Source organism: Lynx rufus, unplaced genomic scaffold (assembly GCF_022079265.1).
Source record: "Lynx rufus isolate CCGP_SWC_20201006 ecotype Redwood Valley unplaced genomic scaffold, mLynRuf1.p SCAF_2, whole genome shotgun sequence".
NCBI classification, from domain to species: domain Eukaryota; kingdom Metazoa; phylum Chordata; class Mammalia; order Carnivora; family Felidae; genus Lynx; species Lynx rufus.
In genome coordinates this window covers 126,826,983-126,845,737 of record NW_025814834.1, presented here as the reverse complement: position 1 = coordinate 126,845,737, position 18,755 = coordinate 126,826,983, and the positions used below count along the sequence as shown (strand labels likewise).

General features: G+C 51.7%; 1 protein-coding gene across 1 annotated transcript in view; it reads right to left on the bottom strand.

Annotated features, from left to right (window-relative positions):
• KCND3 (potassium voltage-gated channel subfamily D member 3) overlaps positions 1–18,532 on the bottom strand; it is a 203,119-nt gene extending 184,587 nt beyond the window's left edge. Inside the window, exon 1 of the mRNA XM_047084506.1 lies at positions 17,427–18,532. Coding sequence (XP_046940462.1) covers positions 17,427–18,532 — 1,106 coding nt within the window. The remainder of the gene's footprint in view (positions 1–17,426) is intronic.
• Positions 18,533–18,755: the final 223 nt, after the last annotated feature.

Here is an 18,755-nt window from a genome sequence, read left to right as displayed (position 1 = left end):
TTCTGGTTATAACTCTATTGCGATTCAGCGGAAGGAGGGAAACAGGCACTTATGTACCATTATGGCTGCCTGGGCTCCTGGCCAGGGCCAGGCAGGCAGGGCAGAGGGGCCAAGACTCCGCCTGGACCACAGTCCTGGACTCTAGGATTTCACTGTCTTTCCCTGGCTTGGCAGACAGTGCTGGACCAAAGCAGACTGCCACCGAGGATGGCCCAGCTGGGACCTTGAGAGCGCCAGGTGGGTAGAGGTGAAACCAAGGATTCTAGAATTTCCAACCTGTGGGCTGTGTTGCACGAGTGGCTAAGAATGGGCTCCACGCACGCAGGGAGGCACAGATCTCCTCAGCCCCCAGGGCAGCTGGGTGGTGGGGGCAGCAGAGTCCCTGATCAGGATCTTCCTACCTCAAGAAGCCTGGCCAGCTCCAAGGGAGCAAGGTCAAAGGCATGGCCAAGGGAGCACAGAGCTAAAGGAAATGGCCATCAAACTTGGAGCCAGGAAGGAAGCACAAACTCAGGGTGGAGGGGGCCCTCTTGGTCAGAAGCAAAGTTTATATTGTTGAAATTCTAGTTGTCATGAGGAGGTAGACACAACAAATGGAAGAAGGAGAGAATTGGCTCCTGCTCTTACACAGTCGGGAAGTGAAGGGGCTATGGTCCCTGCCATGCCCCTGCCAGGGTGGGGCCAGCACCGCCTGGAGGGGAATCCCTCAGGGCTGGATCATCAGAGACGGCTTCTGCCTTCACCTTGCCCCCATCGCCCAAAGTGCATAGTCCTTAACTCTGCCAACGAGCAAGATGACAGGTGTCACTGCAGTTCATCTGATTCATTTTCTGGACCTGACGACCTCACCTGGCGAGCTTCCCATCACCTTTAGAGCACAAATGGTCAACACAACAGGAATGTTTGTTGAATGAATAAAGGACACTGACACTGACAGATTCAAATCGTGTCTGCAGTCAGAGGCTTGTGGTTTCCACTCCCACTCCCAACACATTTTTGTGGAAACAGGACTACAAATCCAAGGTCTACGGAATCTCTCAGGTTCAGGTTTAATGGCAAACAAGCTGGTCTCTAGTCTCTGGTTTAGTTTTAAACAATTAACATGAAGAAAAAAGGTTTTTAACTTTTTCTTTTACAATAGAACATACATACCTTTGTATATATACAAGCCCCACCCTCCCCTTAAAATAAAGTTGCCCTTATCCTACAACATGAGTTTTATTAAATAATCCTGCCACTCCCATAAAAGGCACTCATGTCTGTGGGCAGAAGGGAGTTTTACAGATGCTGCCTGAGAGATGGTAAGATTTTTTTTTCCCTTGTATGTTTGATATATTTCATAATTTTTTAAAGTAAAAGACCTAACATCTTCATTCACATGAGTTCCCTAGAGTAGTCAAATTCATAAAGACAAGATCCCCATCAATTCTCTCTGAATTCCCCAGGTACAGAATCACTCTCTGGGAAAGGGATGGGTGGGTGAGGGGCTCATGTGAGTGCCAGAAGCCCCGGGCCTGACTCAGGATGATGCTTCTGCTAGGGACAAAGGTCACCTCTCAGTAGGCCAACCTTCCAAGAATTGGAGGCACTCGAGATGGCAAAAAGAGGTTCCCCAGTGCCACCAAGAGCCTAGGGTTACACTGAAAACCTCCTTCCTATGCACCCCTCTTTGCTGCCAGGTCGTCAGACATGTGTGTGCACACAGGCACACGCACACACACACACACACACACACACACACACACACACACACCTCATGAGCATAGTGCCTGTTTCTGAGTCTCTTCTACAACTTTCGTCTTTTATCCGGAACAGCTTGCCCTTTCTAGCTCTCCAAGCCAACTTCTTCACATGACATACACACTCCTACATGTCCTGTCTCTTCCGTGGCCTCTCCAGGTCAAATAGATCTGACGATCTCTGTGGCCCTGCCCCATCTGGATAGGAAAGGTTCCGGAGCTACACACCCCACCCTAAATTTGGGCACATCTTCCTTCACCTCGTGCCCTGAAATGCACAAACCCTGCACCTGACTCACGGGCCAGTCCTACTTGGTTTCAAGTTTCGGCTGTCATTTTTTCTTGACACCCACATGTGTAGGTTCCTCTCACTGTCTGAAGTAAACTGGCAGGACGTGAAGAGAAAGGGATGGGCCAGGACCTGACAACGGAGCCCCTTCTGTGTGCCAGGCCCTCTGCTGGGAGCCGGGGTCTGGGACCACAGTGCCTGCCTGGGAGGAGCAGGGGCTCCCTGTGCAGATGGGGCTGTTTACCCAGGCTTTCAGATGGTGCTGACAGAAGGCAGAGAGCCTCCCTAGGAGAAGACTCACGAAGCTGGCCCATGTCCACCAAGCTTCCCCTTCACCGCCACCACCTGCTGCCCGCTCCTTAGTCCCTGTCCTCTGTGCACACTGGAAAGAAAGCCCGTGACATGCTCACAGCCAGAGAGAGCCCACTCACTGCTCACCCTCTCCCCGGCCCTCTGTGAGCATTAAACGGTTAGTTTCATTCAAATACCTCAAGGTAATGTAAGCCGCGCTGCCCACACGAATGCTTCTAGCAATATACAGATTCTCTTGCGTTCCTGTGGGGAGCTCATGTAATAAAATAATGAGAGTGGAGAACAGAGGGTCATTTTCAGACCAATGGGATAATAGGGATGGGGTGGGACAAGCAAGAAACCATCCCCTGGTGGAGGTGTCAGTAGAGATGGGGTGATGGGAGACTGTAGAAGGATGGGGGTTCCACCGGCCTCATAATCCGCCCATCAGCGCTGTGTAAGCCCTTGACTATTCACCCCAAAGGGCCTGGTTTGGAGTTCATTCGCTCATCAAGCTTCCATTCCCTGAAGGGCTAGGAGCTGCCAGGGCTAGACCTGGGTCACCTTAAGGCTGTGCCAGGACCAATGTCCCAGGGTCTTCTTGCCACCGAGTCCCCTAGTAACTTCCTTGACTATAAGTATACTTGCCTGGCAGAATGGTTTCCTTAACAGAACCTCTGGGCTCTTTTAAAAAAAATGTTTTTTAATATTTATTTATTTTTGAGAGAAGGAGACAGAGCATGAGCAAGGGAGGGGCAGAGAGAGAGGGAGACACAGAACCCTAAGCCGACTCCAGGCTCTGAGCTGTCAGCACACAGCCTGACGCGGGGATCGAACCTACAAACCGTGAGATCATGACCTGAGCCGAAGTTGGACACTTAACCAACAGAGCCACCCAGGTGCCCCAAAACCTTCTGGGTTCTTAAATCTCTCACCCTTTTGGGGTGTAGAGGAAGCAGGCTTGGGCTCAATACACAGAAGAGGGACTGGCCCTCTCCTGCATGGAATGCGCTGTGGCCAAAAGGGTTAGCATCCATCCCTGAATGGTCAGGCAGACCTGTTACCATCTGCTGGGAGTTGTTGAGGGGAGTCCAGCTGTGAAGCGGGATAGCAAACTGGACTCTTTCTAAACCCAAGACTTGTGTGCCTCAGATGGCTGTCTGACGGTCCCAGGGTTAACATCTTATGCCTTCCCCTCATCCAGCCCGTGCAGAGGAGCCCTGGGGCTGAATCCACAATTCCCTGCTGTCTCCAAACACAGTATTATGTGGCTGCAGGCTGCTGACCTTGACCCTGTCGTCCTGGCTCACCATCAGGCATCCTGGAGCTTTCTGGGGGAGTCTCCAAGCAGGACCTCCCAGGCCCTCCTGCAGACTTGCCTTTCTGTGGCCACTTTGGCCAGGGGCTCTTTTAACTTTTTCTTCTTTGGAGGTGAAGAGAGGGAAATGGGAAGGTCCCCAGTGCCTTGCCATCCACAGGCTATGGATCCTCTAGGCTGCTGGACTAAAGATCAGTTTTTCTTTGAAGAGTGAGAGACTTACAGCTTGTGGAACTGGCTAGGAGGTGAAAACTACTAAGTTCAATCCATCATGCAGTAGAGAATGAGAGAATGCTGAGCACCAGAGAGAGACAGTAGCTTGCCCAAGGTCACACAGCCTGCCCAAACTGGCCCCTCGACCCACATCTCCTGGCTCCTAATTGTCCTAGGGAGCCCTCCCCAGCCAAAGGATTCGGGCAACCCACATGGGCCAGCCCAGGCGTAAAACACCTAACTCAGAGCATGAACGCAGCGACTTTCTGCTCTTCAGATGAGAAGCTGACCTTACATGGAAATATCAAGAAAGTCAAACACAATGTGTGGGGTGGGGGTGGGCATAATGCTTCATCATCTCTAAGCCCTGCCCAAACTCTGAGCATGGCAATCGGACTGCAGAAAAATGTTTTATTAATCGACACAATGCCCTTTTCCTAGCCCGGAGAGAGAAGCTTCTGCTGGAGAGGGGAGGGAGGAGAGGGAGACGAGGGGGCTTTGGCTCCAAAGACACATGCCCTCAAGATACATAACTCTGGGGAGAACTTCTAGCAGCTTCTGGACGCAGAAGAGAAACAGGTTGAGGAAGAAGGGAAAGAAGAAAAACAAATGTAGGGTCACACATGGCAAATTGCTCTCGTTCCTCTCTCGTGTGGCATGAAAAAGCAGAAAATGTCCAACGCCAGCCGTCAGGAGAGCCAGCCAGGGGAGGAGTGAGGGTCACCACTCATGAAGAGAGTCACACCTGTACTGTGATTCCTCACCGAGGGTGGGTACGAGGTAACACCTGTGACCCATGCGTGCAAGGGGTGACATTCCCTAGGTCCCCAGGAGACTCCTCACCCTACCCCTCACCTGCCCCATCAGCAGTGGGCGGGACCTACAGTAGGGGGCGGACGCGATGGACAGGGCCAGCCTGCCCTCTGTCACCGGGCTCTGACAGGGCCTCTGAGAGGCCCTATCAGAGCTGCTTCCCATCACTCCCACGCGTGAGGCTGGCCTCCAGCTCTCTGCTGCCGGACCTGGGCCTGCCGTCTCTCCAGGGCGCTGGGAGGGACCCCTGAAAAGCTGTTATGCCCGGAGGCCTGCTGAGGGGAGGGTGGGGATGTTGCCAACACCCAGATGGAGGACAAGGCAACAAAGCCACCTGGGACCAGAATCTCTCCAGAGAGGAAGATGGCACGAGATTTGAAAGTTATTCTAAAAGAAATTTACATAGGATATTTACATAGTATGCATATTTACAACTTTCCCTCTTCCCTAATTTTTTTTTTTTTTTTTTTTTTTGCACAGACGTTACTACTACACTAAAATTTCCTATCTCCTTTTTTGTCCCCCCTTCACCAGGACGCACTGTGCCTGTTGGTGACCTCGTCCCCTGCCTGTCCCCTGTGGTCATGTCTCTGGGGGCCCAGAGGAGCTTAATCCCCACTGGCCTTGTCTCCAGTGACTCTGATCTGTCCTTCTTCACCATCCTGTGTCCACTCCTAATGTTCATGACCTTTGCCAACAGGCCTAAGAGTTGGTACAGGCACATTAGCACACTGGGGACATGGTGTCCTCCCCTCCCTCTGCCCAAGACAGAGGCTGTGGAAGGAGATTTCCCCCAAAGGCCTCTCCAAGGATGGGAATCTGGGTCCCCAGGGATAGGGTAGGTGCCCGTGCAGGTCAGACCAGTGCACCTTGTAACCCCAGCCTCTCCATTTATCAGCAGTAGGCTCTGAGCAAGCCTCTGTTTCCTCAGCTTTAAAACAGAAAACAGGGGTGCCTTGGGTGGCTCAGTCAGTTAAGCCTCCAACTTCACCTCAGGTCAGGATCTCACGGTCTATGAGTTCGAGCCCCGCATTGGGCTCTGTGCTGACAGCTCAGAGCCTGGAGCCTGCTTTGGATTCTGTCTCTCTCTCTCTCTGCCCCTCCCCCACTCATGCTCTCTCTCTCTCTCTCTCTCTCTCTCTCTCTCAAAAATAAATAAACATTAAAATAAAAATTTTTTTAAATAATAAAAAACACAGAAAACAGTGATCTCTCCCTCTCATATGACTAATGGGGGAGGTAAATGAGGAAATGCATATAAATAATTTATATTTAGCCCAGTACCTGGAACACCGTAGAAGCTATTATTGTTGTTGCTGTGGTTGTTGATAATGAGGGACAGTAGCCCTTTACATGTCAGGGCAAGCCTATCTCTACTCACTCAGTCTTCAGCGAGGATGGCAAACAGCTGCTTCTCCACTTTCTGGACAGCAACCCTCACGAGGTTCCAACATAGCTGTTAAATTGTCATGTCTGTCCTGGGGTCAGCCTCTCTCCGACGCCTGACCAACCGTGGACGGTACTTCCACCTGGAGAGAGGCTAGAGGGGCTGTTCCTCTGAACCCTCACCCCAGTCCAGCCGATGCCCTCCCTCTCTCTCCCCTTACCAGCTTTCTCTCTTTTTTCTTGGCTTTTATGTCAACCTTACATTCTCATTTTATACATTCACTTGTTTATTGTCTGCTGCTCCGGCGAGAATGCCGGCCTCGGAGGATTTGGCCGTTCGGTTCGTGAGTACCTCCTCAGCCCCTAGCACGCAGCCTGGAACGTGTAGACCCACAATATTTGCTGAATAAATAAGGAACGAGCACACTTAACTTTTCCACTACAGCTGAAATGCCACCTCCTCCGAGAAGGCGTTTTGATTCCTGCCTCCTTCACCTTCCCCTCACACTTTACTACCCTTCACTCATACCTCTTACCTTGCTGAACCCAGAAACACAGCTCTGTGCCCACAGGGCATCTCCGTTATGGGACTGAAGCTCTTTAAGAAGCAGTGGACTCTAAAGGAGTCAGAAGACCTCAGTGGGGCAAGTTCCCTACACCCTCGGAGCCTCGGTCTTCTCATATACAGAATGGGAGCCCAGCACCCACCCCACAGGATGTAGTCCTCGCCCCGGTTTCTCTTCACAGCCTCCCCAGTCAACCTCGACTGAGTCTTGCTCATAGCCAGGGCTCGGTGCATGTTTGCTAAATCACTGAGCCATGACTTGGCCAGTTGCTGACCACGGGCCCCAGACAGGTGTCTCCGGGAGGGGCCAGGCCAGAGGAGGTTCCCAGGGAGGCCAGGAGTGTGTCCAACATTTCTCTCAGAGGAGAAGAGGGGGAGGAGGAGTACTGGCAGTGTCTTTAGTCCCCAGAGGCTCTGCTCAGGGGTCTGGCACTTCAGGGACCAGGACAGAGCCGTCTGCAGAGGCTGTGGCACTCCCAGTTAGCACCGCCCTGGGCCAGGCATAGACGGCCGTTGCTCAGTGACCATTCAGACCCCACCTATCCTATCCACATGCCAATGTGAGGATCCTTTTATTTATTTATTTATTTTTAGCAAAGCCCATAAGCCAATTCTGCCTTCCTGGGTCAGCACTGTTTATTTAATTATCATTGTAGGAGATTAAAAGAAAACCTTATTTGACTCAGAAAACCAATATGACCTTTTGGCCCCAGCAGAAACACAGTATGACAGGGAACAGCCACAGGCCAAGGACAGAGGCTGAATGGAGGTGTCCTGGAAGCCATTCACGGGTGGCTTCCACATTTCTGAAGGGGGCAGGGTGCCAGAGAAGTGGGGCCTCTCCTCCTCCTTCCTTTCGGTTTTCTTTGGTAATCTCATCGATTCCCTGCCTCACCCCATTCCAAAACTGCCTTGCTGGCCTGGCCCCCTTCTCTGTGTTAAGCTCTAGACCCACCTTCCCACCACCCTGCCGGCTGCCTCAAGGCTGCCCAGAGTCAACTGCAAGTAGAGAAGGTCCAAAGCCAAGTTTACTGTCTCTACCCTCCCTTGCCCTCCTGCCAAACTGTTCCTCCCATGACGTGTGCCACCTCCCCATCTCTAATCACCCGGCGTCATAATTCCAGAGTTACTTTTGACTTCTCTTCTCCTGGATGTCTTTCCACTCTACCTCTTTCTGTCCCTTTCCACTGCAACCATCCCACGTCAGGCCTTCCTCACCTCTTTCCTGGATCAGACTGCTGGCTGGCCGCACAGTGGGCAAGGGCCCCCTCTAACATTCAACCAGAAGATGGCTTCAGATCTTCCTAATCACTGCGACACCGGAACGCCGTTAGTGGCTCCCTAATGCCTCCCAGATAAATGCCTTAGCCTAATATTTGAGGTCCTCTGTGTCTCCAGCAAGCCTTTTATTCCTGCTTATCTCTAGCCATTTCCCTCATATACCCTAAACACTAGCAAACCAGCGCACTGGGTAAGCTCCCGAGCACCGTGCCCTTTTGCAATTTACTTGGATTTCCCATTTCCGCATCTCAAAATCCTACCCACTGTTGTTGGTCTAGCTGAAATGTCACCTTTTCCGTGAAGCCAGTCACTCATTCATTAGCAAATATTTATTAAGCATTCCGTGCCAAATACTTCCCGATCACTCCAGAACATGCCCCATCCTTGCCTGTCTGCTCATAAACACACTCAAATCCCCTGCTGTATCATCAACTTCTTAGGACAGGAGCGAGGTCTTAGTTATTTCTATGTCCCCAACACTGCCTAACAGGGTGCGTCACAAATACTAGGTGCTCAAGGATATCTGCTGGGTTGAATCAAGATGCGTGCTGTCTGTGGTTTTAGTATCATTTCGTTTAAATTCTACTAATTTTTTCTGCTTAAGTAGGCGCGGCCAGGAAGAAGTAAAAATAAACTAATGATACTTCTCAGCAGCGATAAGCCTGTAATTATGGTCAACCCTAAGTTACCCATGATACTGGAGACAGTGCTGGAGGGAATCTCCCACCAGACGCATAAAAACATTATCGCCATCAGTCTTTGATATGTATTGTGTAGCCGTCAAGGAGCTGATTTGACTTTTCAACCCTGCGTGACCAGTCAGGTTGATATCTGCCTCCACAGTCCGGATGGCCGGCTGGGTAAGAGGGACAGAAGGAAAGACGGAAGACATGCTGGTGGCCGGGTCCCGCCTGGGACGGAACGTCTGCTCCATACAACCCCAAGGCAAGGCCGGGCGGTCCCAGTGTCACAGGCACACGGCGTGTGTCAGCACGGTGAGGGCTTTGGCCAGTTTCTCTCAGATGACTGCAAGGGTGGAGACATCCCAGCCCCCCGGCAGCCCAGTGTGGTGTCCCGAATCCGGTGTCCAGATTTTTGTTTAAGGACGACAACAAAGTGTCACTGGGACTGAGTAAGGTCCTGGGACGGAGGGGGGCTGTGCTTCCAGTCTGGCTGGCATCGGGATGGTGCCTTCGCTGTGCCACTGGGAACCACTGGACGCAAATCAAAGAAAATGAGATTTGCAATTTTGCATCAATAGCCAGATAATGTAGGGGGGGAGAGTTCCCCGCTTCCACTTTGGAAGCAAACAAATATCACATGTGGTGATTCGGCAGCTGCATGAGTTGGGGAAAATTGATGCACATTTCATGTGTCAGGGAGCTGAGTCCCAGAGAATGGAGCCAGCCTCCCAGAAAATGGTTTCTTTATATAGTTCCATCCATTTATTGTTTGATTGGACTTTCTGTATATTAAATTCAAGCTGTTCTGCCGCTCATGGGTATTATGATGCGTTGGCTCCGTGGGAAATAATGAAGGTGATGGGATTTTACAGCATCACATTACAAAGGAGGCGTCCCCAGCCTCATCCATCTCTCCATCAACTAGCTTGTGTGTGAGGTGGCACTTATATTAAAACGATTTTTCTGATTCAGTTTAATGACACTCATTCCAGTCCTGACACCCGGAATATGATTACATGAGCGAGATGCAATCTTCCTCCATCCAGTTGTGGTCAGCAAAGGCTGAGCTGTCTTCCCTCCCTGTCCCCCACCTTCCCACTCACCCATCATTTGCATTGTGCCGGGTAGAGGGCGGGGGAGGCTGGGCCTCTGTTCTGGCCTGGATGCAAGCTGGACAGAGGCACCAGCCCTGGACTCAACCTGGAGGGCACGGTATCTGAGCCTTCTGGCCGAGAACTCTGCGTGCTCTGAGGCATTGCGGTAACTCTTTCCTCCTTGTCACAAACAGGTCCTCATTGGAAGTTGGTCTGAGGTCACTATAGAACACCTCTTCCAAAAGAGATTGCTGGGGGACTGGTCCCTACTTCCAAAAAATAAATAATAAATAAATAAAAAGAAAGAAAGAAAGAAAGAAAGAAAGAAAGAAAGAAAGAAAGAAAGAAAGAAAGAAAGAAAAACTGCCTGGATAGCACCACAGGATGAACACTGACGACTGGAGTACAGGTGTCAGCTTCTTGGAAGGGGTTGGCTGTGTCCAGGGGCCAGGAGACTCACAGCCAAGTCTCTGCTCCTCTCCCTGCCTGGGGAAGGGGAAGGGGGGCCTTCCAGTCATGACAGCATGTGCACAAGAGCCCTGTTGGGCCCCAGAACAGGAGCTCCCCCGCTGGATGAGAGACACAAAAATGCTCTAGTAGTTACTGAGGGCTTCTGCCCCTCCCCTGAGGGGAGGGCGGGCCAGCCTGCCTTTTATTTACACTATTTTCCGGCAGAATAATTGCTATTCCTCAGGAAGAATCAAGTTTGTGTTTATGGGTGTGTTTAAAGAGGGAAACCCAAACAAAACCAAACAGAGAAAGGGAGAGAGAGAGATTGAGATTGATTTTGAGAGACTGAGGAGGAGAGCTGTGAAATGGGCACCAGCCCGAAAATCCCTTTCCAAAAACTGCAGCAGTTTGAATTGTTGGACTGGAAAACCAACCTAACGTAATGGTTCCAGTGTGAAGCACCCAAAGTCTCCTATATCCTACCCGTGTGAATCCACCTGTCCCCCATCTGCAGCCCTGATCGCCTGCCCGCCTCTCTGTCTCAGCCGCTCTCACAACCACTGACTTTCTGAGTCACCTGTTTCTGTTTCTGAGCCAAGACTGTCCCCCATGGTGGTGAGAGGGTGTCCAGTCCTTGGCAGGTGCTTGGTTCATGCCTTCTTGTGAAATGCTTCTCCCAGGGGTGAGGAAAGTCTTGAGGACCATATCTTCCTGGGCCAGTGCTTGCTATGGGAGCTTTTGGCTTTTTGCTACGGGAGCTTTTGGCGCTGGTGCGGTAGAAGCAGGACCAGCATGGCTTCCTGTTGCCCCTGCCTTCCCATACATGCAGAATGTCTCAGCTCTCCCCTCCCCGCCGCCAGCACCCTTGGCCCAGCCGCCATCATCTGCTGCCTGGACTATGATGGTAGCTTCTCCCCCTACAAAGCATTCACTCCTCAGCAGCCACAGTGATCCTTTTCATTTTTTTTTTAAGTTTACTTATTTATTTTGAAGAGAGAAAGCGCATCCATGCAAGCGGAAGGGGGGCAGAGAGAGAGAGAGAGAGAGAGAGAGAGAGAGAGAATCCCAAGCAGGCTCTGCACTGCCAGTGCAGAGCCCAATGCGGGCTCAAACAAATAAACCGTGAGATCATGACCTGAGCTGAAGTCAGACGCTTAACCAACTAAGCCACCCAGCTGCCCCCCGAATAATCCTTTTCAAACTTAAGTGAGACCTACTCAGCACCCTCCAGTGGCTTCCCATTCCAGGCAGAGTAAAGGGCAAAGGGCCAAGTCTTTGGTTGCGAGGGCCCTACATGAGCTGTTTCCCCAGTGACCTCCTATACCCGGGCTCTGCTCTTGCAGCTTGACCATTAAGACCATCTAGCTCTTCCAAGAATAGCACCAAGGCCTCTCCTGCCTGATGGCCTTTGCATTCATTTGTTGTTCTCTTGGCCTGGAATGCTCTTCCCTAAGCTGCCCACATTCCTTCAGGTCTCTGCTCAAGTATCACCTGCGCTCCTCATGTAAAATGGCAACTCTCCCTGGCTCTCCCACCTTCCCACATTCATTACTCCCTGTTGATCGCACCATGCTTTGTCTCCGTAGCATGAACTGCTGCTTGATAGAATGGATTTGTTTATGTATCTACCGTCTGGGCTCCTCCACTAGAACGTAAGCTCCATGACATCACAGACTATTGTCTTGGCTTCTGTATTCCTATTGCCTAGTGACTACTCAATAAATACGTGCTGCAGAAATAACTGGATGGAGGAAAATTTCATGGATGGGGGTGCTTATCTATGGCTCCCTTTCTGCTCCTCCCTGACCCCAGAGTCTGCAGTGGGAGGCATGGCCATGCAGCCCAAAACGGTGAAGGAGAAGGGTTTCAGCTTCCTGTGCAAGAAAGGCCCAGCTGTGCTAAGGTTGACGTCAGAACCAGAGAACGCCCTGCTTGGCCTCCCCATCTCCAACCTGCCCACAAATGGAGATTTGTCTGAGATGACAATATGGCTAACATTCGGACAGCACTTCCAACCAGTTCTTAAAACGGCCGGGGGATGGTTAGCAGATGAGAAAACTGAAGAGAGGTAAGCTGGGCTACTAACCTGTTTGGTTGAACAGATATCTAGTGAGACCCTGAGCTAGGCACGGGCCATACTATGATCTCTGGAATACAGAGATCTGCCCTTGAAGAGCTCACATCTTGCGAGAGAGACACATATGCAGATAAAGTTAATAAAATATGGCAGCCGACAAGACAGAGGTACGTAAGGCCACAATGAGAAGGAAGAGGACGGGTACCTAGGACACCCTGGTAGCAGGGGTGGCAAGAAGGCCTCCTGGAGGAGATGGTGTGGGCCTGAGTTTTGAAGGATGATGGGAGTTGGCCAGACACAGAGCAGATGGGGGGCAATCTCTGGAGTGGCAGGAAGCGTATGCATAAAGTCCTCTTTTTCTGACCTTTGGTCCACTGTTCTACCTACCATCTCCTGTTTTGGCTCAAAGGAAAAGCAGTGAGTCTCATTCAATTCATTCTGTCTGGACCTGATGCTAGGCTGGGGTGCAATCACAGCGCTTTGTATTCTCAGGCGGTAGGGACACAGTAGGCACTCAATAAACGTGGAATGAATACAAGATTTCTTGTGAAGATGTAGGTCTGTATCTTCTCTTGGGAACTGCAGCACCAGAGAACTGTTGGGTAAGAAGTGTCAAACCAAGAAAAGAGCATGGGGTCATTCCTTCCCAGTAAGCATGCTATGACCAGATCCCCCCTGGGCAGGGTCACACCACCACCCAGGTAGATACGGCTGGCTAGGGTCCCAGGCCAAGGCAATTGGGAGTTGGGAAGAGGGTTGGTGGGCCTCGAGGCAGTGAAAGAAGGTGCAGCCAGAATCTTGGGAACTGAGGGTTAACCAGATCCCAGATTGGCCCCACTTCCGGCACTGGGTCGGGGGGTCAGCCTGACCAAGTACCCCATTCTGTGGTGTGCCTGTATTGATTGTCCAGGGCCAGCCCCCAGTCTCGCAAAACCTCGGGCAGGCCCCTTCCAGGATTAGGTTTTAAAGGGAAATGCAAATCACCTGGAGGCTGCTTCATGCTTGGAACAAGTAAAAATCGATTCTGTTTTCGTTAAAGGGATTTTTGGACCCTGTCAAAAGCTCTCTCATCTTGGGGCATGGGGTGACAGATAGGCTGGCAGTCTCAATTACATAAGCAAGCCAAGCAGGCAGCAGCAGGCCATCTTACCAGGAGCGATGCTGCTCTGTGCCCTTCCCAAGCCCGTCCCCCCCTCCCCAAGACAGCCAAGAGAGCCTCATCCCATCCAGTCTCGGAGCTGGCCCTCGACGGCCCTGATGGGTGCTCTATTGCGACGCTTTCCTTGTGCACGATCCTCTCTTCCCCACGCTGAACTGGAGCTTCACCCACGGACTGACTCAGACAGTTTGGGCCAATCGTGATGCTGAGCAAAGTCAAACACAATTAAGAAGGAAAATCTGCTTAAAAAAAAAAAATCTACAACATAGAATACATTCACAAACTGGGTGTGTTGGTCTTATTTAATATTGGGAGTTCTGTGTTATCCCTTCCCTCGGTTAACTGAGATAATTGAGGATTTTATTTATAGCATCAATTATGAGCACCGAAATTAATCCTTTCATGGTGCATCTGGGAACTCAACTGTCAAGGGGGCATAAGGGAAACCTGGACTGGCCATGGGGGTCTTCCCCACCAGCAGAGGAAGGTGCAAAGGAAAGCCATCCTCAGGCCTTGGTGGCAGATGGGCTGTTATTGTCCTATGTGCTTAAGGTATTTTGAGATATTAAATAAACAGAAATAATTGGTTCCAGGAGATCCCTCCCTGGAGGACACCTGAGTAACTCATCAGTGAGTCCTAGGAAAGCAGGCAGAGATGGGAACTGGAGCAAGGAAGAGTGAACTCCACTTGGCACATCGGCCCTAGGCCCAGCCCTGCAGCCTGTTGGTCAGCCCTGCTCTGCAAAGAAGCTAAAGAAAGTTTCTCCCAGACGGAAACGGGAACTTGGGGTAGAATCAGGGCAGGGAGGGTCTGGAGATGGGAAAAACTAAATTTGTTGGGAGTTGTTGGAAGCAGCCGTACAGAACGTGGACTATGGCAGAATGTTGGCCTTTGGTATTCCACAGCCACTTGGGGGCTCAAATCCCAGCAGACAGTAAGAAAAAGAAGGGTTTTCTGGAGCAGTTTAAGCCTACGACTAGCCAGTGAATCTGCTCAGGACAGGAACCAGACAGGGTCGAGTTGGGAAGGCCTTCGAGAAGGACAAGAAGATGCCCACAATGCAGAGTGTCTCAGGAGATGGACCAGACACCAAGCGAAGGCTGCCCTCCTCTGCCCCCAGGGCCCAGGGCTGGGACAGAGCCCAAATCTTAGGTCCACCCTAGAAAGAGGAAAGGCAGGTCTGGAAAGGACTGAGAACAGTATCAGGTCAGGCAAATGGTATAGGCACCCCATTCACATCGACCAATCCATTAAAAAGCGTTTTGCCAAGCACCTGCTATGTATAGCCAAGCAGTGAGCCTGGTGATGGTTCCAACTGCCAATTCAGGTCAAAGTCAAAGTAGTCCAATCGAGCATTAGACTACACCAGCCAGGGCGGAGGGGAAGAAAAAGCCTGCTGTCCCATTACTTATCTGAGGTTAGGGGAGACACTCCTGAAGGCTTCTTTTCTTGCTCATTCGTTTCCCCTCCCAGAGGCTAGACGTTTTGACGCATGCAGAAGAGCAGGGAGAGGAGCCCACAGGGCCAGCAGTCAGGGGAAGCATGCTACTTCCCATGCAGGTGCCCTTTCCTCCCTCTTTGCTTTCACTCTCTGGCAGAGGCCTCTTGCTCCCTGCCATCCTCTCTCCTCCCTCAGAAAGTAAATATGAGGCCAAGATTGTCCGTCCCCTGACACTGAACTCACCCCTTGATCTACAGGGTGAATGCTAAAGGAAATCAGTGGTCTCCCCAGCGACAGTAAAACAGCGCCTTTTGCTAGGAAAGCAGCCATTAATTTCAAAGGCAGTCTTTAAACTGGCCAGAGGCAGATGTTTTATTTACAAATTCCCTGTGTGCCTAGTAGAGTGGCTGTAGTACTCACCGCACTGATGTTTTCTTGCAGAGTGATGTGACTAGAAGAAACTAACACTCCGTGGCCATCATATAAAAGAAGTAACCCTGGGGGGCTCTGCCTTCCACCTATGTCCCCGACAGTCTGGGTGTAAGCGGAGTGGTGAGTGGACAGAGAAAGGGCACTGGAGACAGTCAGGCTGGTCTTAGAGAACCAGCGTTGCCCCTTCTCAGCTGTATGACTACAGAAATCTACTTGACCTCTCCGAGCCTCGCCTTCTTTCTGTGTCTTCAAAGTTGTATGGCATTTTTCCTACCTTGCAGGACTGCTGTGAAGACTTCAAGGGATAATGTATGCAAAGTGCTTAGCGCACTGCTGACACATGGTAGACACACACACATGCTGTTATACTAATAATAAAAAGTAATAGGCAGGTGGCCACTGAAGTTTCCATCGATCTCTTCTGAAACGATCCCATTTTAACTCTGACATCCATCTGTCTGCCCTGTTTTCTCCCCATGGCAGTCCTGAGGCATCACTCTGGTGTCATGAGTCCCCATCAGAGGGCACTTAAGGACACTGGATAGTCAGAGCCACATCGGGAGCATGGCCAGGGAGGTCTTGGCCATGGGTGAGGTCGCCTTCAGGAGAGTGAAGGGATGGGCAGGGTCAGCCTAGAAGGGGTAAATGTGTCTCTTTCCCTTGATACGGTGGCCAGCCCCCAAGCCACTTTATCCCTAAATATCCTGCTGTGCCAAGAAGCCCACATCTGCCACCTAAACCAAGAGACAAGGTCAGATTACCAGACATTCTTACCCACTCCAGGCGTGAGCAGCTGTTCAAAGAACTGTGTGTGTGCTGGAGGGAGAGGAAGGGGCAGGATGGCCTGTGTCAGACCGACAAGAGACAAAGGGAATGCCCCCATCAAATATGGCCTCCACAAATGGACAATGACACCCCTTGCTCTCCCCCTCCCGTGTGGCACAATGACAAATGTAATCATTTTAAAAGGTCCCGTCACCTGCTCAGTCATTCCCAATAAGCACACACAGCACTATGGAAAAACCGACACCAGTGCCGCAGGGTTTCAGGCCAGGAAAAAAAAAATCGAATCACCAGGACGCCACCAACCGAATTGTCAAAGACCAAATAAAAAGCTTCATGAATTCTCCATCAGCAATATAATGCTTCCTGGCCTAAGCAAATACAGACCCAGCACATGAATTGTAAAGGGATTTTTGCATTAGCCTCCGTGACTTGCAACGCCCAAAGCAGAAACCCCTAAGAAATACATGTCTCCATAAAGCTGCCTTCGTTGGCTCTAATCCTGTTAGGGTGAAGATTGCAATCTCCTTCCTGAGCCCCTTCCTCTGATGGAAAGCTCGCATGCCAGCACCATAAATACATTTCTGTGACCTCAGCTGGAGAAGGGACCTCGGGGAGATGGAAGAGACAGAGTCACCCATAGCCTTGCTGAGTGCCTCTCCCTCCCTCTGATGATATTGCTGCTTCTGTGTCTGACCACGTGATCCGTGCAGACCACCTCAGAGTCGCCCAGGTAGGCCGGGGCATTCAATCACAGAGTCGGGCTGAGGAAGCAAGACTGCAACTCCTTCCATGAGAAGAAAACAAATCGGATGCCCCGCTTTGCAGAAAACCCAAGTTCAGAGTCACTTAGAGAAAGTCTGCTCAGATCCACTGAACCCTTGAGCATCTGTGGCAGCAGAGAAGAGAAGGCAACAGAGAAATAGCCTGCAGATATATTACAGAGAAGAAATGCAGGAAGGATCCAGAAGAAGTGCTCTCGGTGTCTTCTGGTTAATGGAAATGTGTACCCTCCTTACAACACTCACGGAACTCCTCAGGGCCTTCTTCCTTCCTACCTGCTGCCCCGTTTCTCTCTCAGTGACAGCCCTTACAAGCACGGATGCTTGTAAGAATACAGCCACTCACCCCACCCCCCACAACACACTGCATGCATGGCTGAGAAGACAAATGACGGCTTGATTTTCCATGTTGTATAAAATGCATGCCCCCCCAAAAGAAAACTCAATTCAGAGCAAGCTACCACCCCCAAACAAATCACTTGTGTGCCTTCCTCTTCTGATGAGGCAACTCCCCTTGCTCCTACAACTTGGCCAAGCGACTCCCCACTCCTCTGCCCAGTCCTGATGCCATCCACGGTTTCCCACCCATCCAACCTCCACCCTCTTCCGGTCTACCAGCACAGACTTACCCCAGTGTGGTCATGGTGACAATGGTGTACCAAAAAGAGGCAGGAATGCTCGTGAACTTGCTGGCAGAGGAGCCCTTCTCCGCGTAAAACATCACAGTGGCAAAGATGATGATGGCCATGGTGAGGGAGAAGAGGAGAAAGCCGAGTTCAGAGGCACAGCTCTTGAGCGTGTAGCCCAGGATCCGCAAGCCCTGGGAGTGGCGCGAGAACTTGAAGATCCTGAAGACGCGGAAGACCCGGAGCGTGACGAAGGCACCGGACACGTCCTCATTGTTGGTCATGACCAGGCCGATGTAGTACGGCATGATGGCCACCACGTCAATGATGCTCATGACACTGCGGATGAAGCGGTAGCGGCTAGGCGCCGCGAAGAGCCGGAGGAGGTACTCCACGGTGAAGATCATGACGCAGGCAGTGTCCAGGCAGAAGAAGGCCACCGAGTAGCGCTCTCCACAGGGCAGCTCCTTGCTCCCGGGCACCGTGCCGCACGGCACCGTCTCCACCACGTTGGTGATGACCGACACGGCAATGAAGAAGCCAGTCACGTAGTAGAAGACCAAGGCCAGCGTGCTGGTGTGCGGGTTCTCGAAGGCCCGCCACATGGTCTGGCGGAAGCTGAGCGAAGGCATGGACTCCTGGTTGTTCTCCGAGTCGTTGTCGTCCATGAGCCGCTCGGCGTTCTCCCTCTTGCGGTCCTTGTACTCCTCGTAACAGCAGTCTCCGATGATCTCCGGGAGGATGCCATAGAAAGCCAGCTCGTCGTCGTAGGCCGAGATGCACTCATAGCGCGGGTAGTGCAGCTTCCCCGTGCGGTAGAAGTTGAGGACGCACCGGAACACCTCTGGGTCCCGGTCAAAGAAGTACTCCTTGGTGTCCTCATTGAAAAAGAACTCCTTCTCCGTGCTGCCCAGCAGCGTGTCCGGGTAGCGCTCCAGCGTGGTCCGCCAGGTCTGGAACCTCCGGCCGCTCACGTTGAGGACGATCAGTTCATCCTGCCGCTTGTTCTTGTCGGCGGGGGCGAGGGGCATGGGGCAGTTGGCCACTGGCATCCACCCGATGGCTGCCGCCCGCGCAAAAGGCAGCCAGGCTGCCACTCCCGCCGCCATGGTGACTCCAGTTCTTGGGCCGGCCACTGCTCAGAGGCTTTGCACACCAGCTTGGAGTTAGTTCCGGGACCCCTGGGAGATGGGAGGAGAGAGCAGAGAACCGGGTGAGTCCGTGATTGCCTCCCAGGTAGGAAATGGGACACAGGGAAGGGTCCGTGCTGAGTGGAACAGCGAGCAAAAGTCTTGAAGGCAAATTAACGAAACCGAGGCCGCCACCGAAGAG